Genomic DNA, 4,650 nt, shown 5'->3' on the forward strand with positions numbered 1-4,650 from the left:
GGAATCATTTTATTTCTTATCTTAGAAGCATCTTCATAAGTTTATATGTATATCAAAAAGGTAAAATTATATTTGATTTATGAAATCAAATATTTTTACCTTAATTAATGATAATGAGATTATCATGATATTAGTACTGATAATAAGTTAATATATATATGTACGTATGGATGCTTGGGTAAAGGGGGCAGACTTTCACAATTGAGAATCGAGAATTAAACGGTTAAAATTAAGAATTTGTTTTTCGTGTTTTTGATACAATCTATATATATATATATATATAAACCGTGGTTTCGTTATGGTATTAGATTTCTTGTTCATAAAACTCAAATAATTGTCTAGTTTCAATTATTCGTGGTAGATCCATTTGATGGTGGACCGAATTTTTGTTGATTGCGACAAGTCTACAGTTGAGATCATTGAAACAAAACAAGAGTATTCATCCACGACGATAAACCCTTTCGTGTATTTAATATATTTTATGCATGTTATTTTATGAATCAAAATCAATCCACGATAGTTTTTGGGATCGATAGATCGAAAATTTCTGCGTTCGGTTTCTCCGGAAACCCAACGCCTCGCACCTTATCTCAATGTATAATTCCTATCCCACTTCTACAAGCAACTGCTGACCCAACACCCCTTTATTCTATAGATTCATTTATTATACAAAAAAAATATAAAAATACAACGTAATAATATTATTATTAATATATCCATCTACAAACAAACATACCTATCCCTTTACATCTTTCGTAATGGTTTACATAAAAACTGGGTTAGTAAAACTCAAACGAAAACCAGCATCCATACCGTGGAAGACTGTTCCACTCGTTCTCTAGAAAGTCAGCATTTCACCCCTTCAACAATATCAAGCTCACTTAAACCAAATGAAACCGAACCAAACCGAAAATACATTAGACTCAAAAAAAAAAACGATTCACATCCCAATAGACTCGAATTAACAAGGGTTAATCATATTGAATCGAAATCTTAATCCCCTTTCATAACATGGGGCCTACTTAATCAATCTTTAACAGCTCCTTATACTATTTCTATGCAAAAGTAACAATTTAATTTTCAAAAGAGGCAATTAACCCTTTGATGAGATAAATATCTAAAGCAGGGCAGAGTGGTATTTGAGGGTAGGGGGACCATTCGCCATATTGGCACGTAGCCCTGTCCTATCAGCTAAGTGAGAGAGAAGATAGAAGAAGATACTTTGTATTCGTTCATTACACAGCATCCACATCAACATCATGGGGTGCCGGTGCCCTATTTTCACTCGAATTCCTCACTAAACTCCATGAAAACAGCCCCCCCAGAGATCTTTCTTTGAATATATACCAAAACCATTACCGACCAAAAGAACTTCACACAAAATGGATATCGAAGAGTGGGAGCTCCTCCCCGAGGAGGGATTTCTTGGAATACATGATGATGGAGGGAAGAAGATCAACCCCAAGGGAAGCACTGTTTTCCACATGAACTACTTCATATGTCCTTCGAACGTTGTCGATTCTGTTCCCCAGCAGGACCATGCCAAGAACCAGCTCCCACCTCTCTCTGTTCATCTTCTGGAACCAAGAATTCCCAAGAAGCCACCAGATCAAGAATCTGCTGTACCGCCGGGGGAGATCATCAAGAAGATCACGCCTCCACCGACGCCACCATCATCAGACCCTGTTTCACAAGTTTTCTTCAAGAAAATGAAGGAGGCTGAATTTGTCGACATCAAAGTGGACTCACCGAGGTCCGGTAGTGCTAGTAGGGGATTCATTCCTCCGATCGAAGGTTCTGCGGTTTTCCAGTTCGAAGAAAAGGGGGGGCAGAGCCCCGTTAGTTGTGATATTTCAGAAATGGAGATCAAGGAAGAGGATGTAAAAGATTCCAAGAAAGACGATGGAGGTGGATCGAATATATGGAAATGGAGCTTAACTGGGATCGGTGCTTTTTGCTCACTCGGAGTCACTGTTTGCTGCATCATCGTTTTCCGCAGCAGCGGCAGGATGAGTAACAAACATCCTCTGCAGAATCAAAAGCTTCAATCACAAACTCACGCCAATAACAAGGTTAGAACCCGAAAAGGATCAAATCAAACATATACCAGCTCATTGTATTCCATACAGTGGACAGATTTTGTCGGGTTTTTTTGATCGGTACTAAAAAAATTTAACATGTTTGCAGAGAATCAAACAAGGCGTAGATCACGCAAGTAGGCTCACTGAAGCAGTTTGTGCTGTGCGAGGAGTTCCAATAGCTAAAGCACGCATCACTTTCGGGGGTCACTACGATGCAGCTATCTGAGTGCGAGAAGGATTACGGAAAGGGGATGGATCAAGAAACAAAGAACACGCATGTTTCATATATTTGCATTGGTTTTGTAAATAGATGCATATGTGATTATATTTATTCAGATTAAAGCAGTATCCATTAGTGTGAAAAATCTATTCCCAGTATATGAACATCATCATTGTAAGGCAAAGGGCACAATGGATATAAATTATATACATGCAAGTTGCCCACTGTCTTCCTGATTATATATTCCATACAGGATTCCTGGAAAAAGTCTTTGGATAAGTAAATAAAGATCACCGTTGTTTGACTTGGTTTAAACTGTTGTATCACAATAAATTTGAAGTAATCGAACAATCTGCATTTTCGTAACTGAACTTAGTTAACTTGGCATCTATAGCCTTTGTTCATTCATTACATGATACCAAATTCTGATATCACTATTCTACTCGACAAAAAGGAAAAGAGAAGATGCTTAGACTTCTGTCCCATCGAGAGAGAAATACCGTACCTAGGGTATTAGGAAAGAATTCTCTTAATTTGGAAATCTATTAGGTTGTATTTAGACATAAGTATTTCATTCGAGGAAAGATTTGAACGATGGATTTGAAACGACACACGATTTGGATAGATATAAAATCCATCATAATTCTTCGATCCATTTACATATTAAGTCAAAGGTGGGTGGGCGAATTTAAAATACATCCAATATAAATTTATCGAATTAATCAAATGAATTTGAAATCAATAGCTTTAAATCCCTATATCCAAGCACAACCTCTGAAATTTTCCCGGCAAGTTAATATACGGTACTATATAGCATATAGCATTAACAAAGGAAGTGAATCTTCAAAAAAGAAAAAGAAAAAGAAAACACTTTCATAATAGGGCTCGACGGACTTCCTGGTCCCATCCAACCCCCTTGCCCAGGTGATTTCTCTGAACTTCACATGATCAATTCATTTAACTTTAGACCATAAGCAGGTTAGTTTCTACTCTCTAGCATTAAATGCTAAAATGAATGTTTGCAAAAGAAAATAATTCAAATACTTAATGCATTCAATTCCAGTGAGGTTTCATTAGACACCAAAACAACCTCAAAATATCACCTCTGTCCTTCAAGAATCAAGTATCTCAATTTAACAAATCCCTTGAGTTTTGACATATTATCACCAACTCAAGAAGAGCCAATGTTTCCTACCTGGCTGTAGCCTACATGTTGCACACATTGCCCAAATTTTACGCCATCTTTTTCTACCTAAGGTAACGCACAGCCCTATGTTCCCACACAAAAACATCCAAAGTACCCTTCCATGACTGAAATACATGAAACTACTCTCTAAAGAGACGAGTGTCATAAAAGGTAGCACACAAACTTGTTTTCATCCATTGAATCTGGTGAAAGCACGAAGAGAACATCAACAAGATCGATAAAAAGATTTAATCTTTGTTCTGATCCTTCAACACAAATTGATTGATCTTGCTTAATTGATTTATTACACTAAATAATTTTCCAGAAACTAATTTCTTCTTAGAGAATGCAGACACATTTAGACACAATTATCACATGGTTATAACAATTTCACACAGAATACGGAGCATGTCAGAAGTATTAGCTGCAATGTTCTGTTTTAACTACAATAATTCATGGTAAAAGTTCTTCGGGATAGGGAATGCAATAAAAAATTTTCCAAACTTTCTCTTAATTGCAGAAAAGGATGATCAAATATTAAGAATGTAAGAGCTTATGATGAAAGAAAAATGAGTCTTTTTTCACATCAAAAGCACATAAAACACATTGAAGAACTTACATTTTTGCACAATGCATTACCAACAAAATTTAATATTGGGATTGAATAATGCATGTTGTGGCAAGAGCACATCGGTCTGCCTTTATTGCCTTAACCACTCACTAGCATCAATAGTCTACATTCTTTTGGCAAAGAAACAATGACATAGAAACTAGAAATTACATCATACAAAATAACATTCCAGTCTCTACGCCACTGCTTCATCAACAACAATGTTGTTCATTACATCGAAAACATGGTCTTCAACAGAAAACCCACCACAAAAAGCAACCATTCCCAGTTTCCCACCTTACCAATCACGTAATTGGAACAAAAGCACCAAGAGTGCCTCAAATTCACCATGGCCCTCAGGAAGATTATCAAATTCCCAAGACTGGAACCTACTCTTGAATCATACGATGATGCGGACTCAATCACAATGCAAACAAACTTTAAACTTCACACAAAAGAACGAATTACCGACTGATAAACGAAATAGCAGACAACTAACTATACATACAACGACCAATAGGGGATGAATAATTGCTTAATCGGAGTGCAGGTC

The 4,650-nt window shown here is 36.6% G+C and overlaps 1 protein-coding gene across 1 annotated transcript; it reads left to right on the forward strand.

The window, feature by feature from the left end:
• Window positions 1-909: 909 nt before the first annotated feature.
• On the forward strand, window positions 910-2,547 carry LOC140887177 (uncharacterized). Its single transcript, XM_073294251.1, has 2 exons — window positions 910-2,072; window positions 2,188-2,547. The coding sequence occupies exons 1-2, from the start codon at window positions 1,383-1,385 to the stop codon at window positions 2,305-2,307; spliced, it is 810 nt and encodes a 269-aa protein (XP_073150352.1). The 5' UTR covers window positions 910-1,382; the 3' UTR covers window positions 2,308-2,547.
• The last annotated feature ends 2,103 nt before the right edge of the window (window positions 2,548-4,650 follow it).

Source organism: Henckelia pumila, chromosome 3 (genome assembly GCF_033568475.1).
Source record: "Henckelia pumila isolate YLH828 chromosome 3, ASM3356847v2, whole genome shotgun sequence".
Classification (NCBI taxonomy): Eukaryota; Viridiplantae; Streptophyta; class Magnoliopsida; order Lamiales; family Gesneriaceae; genus Henckelia; species Henckelia pumila.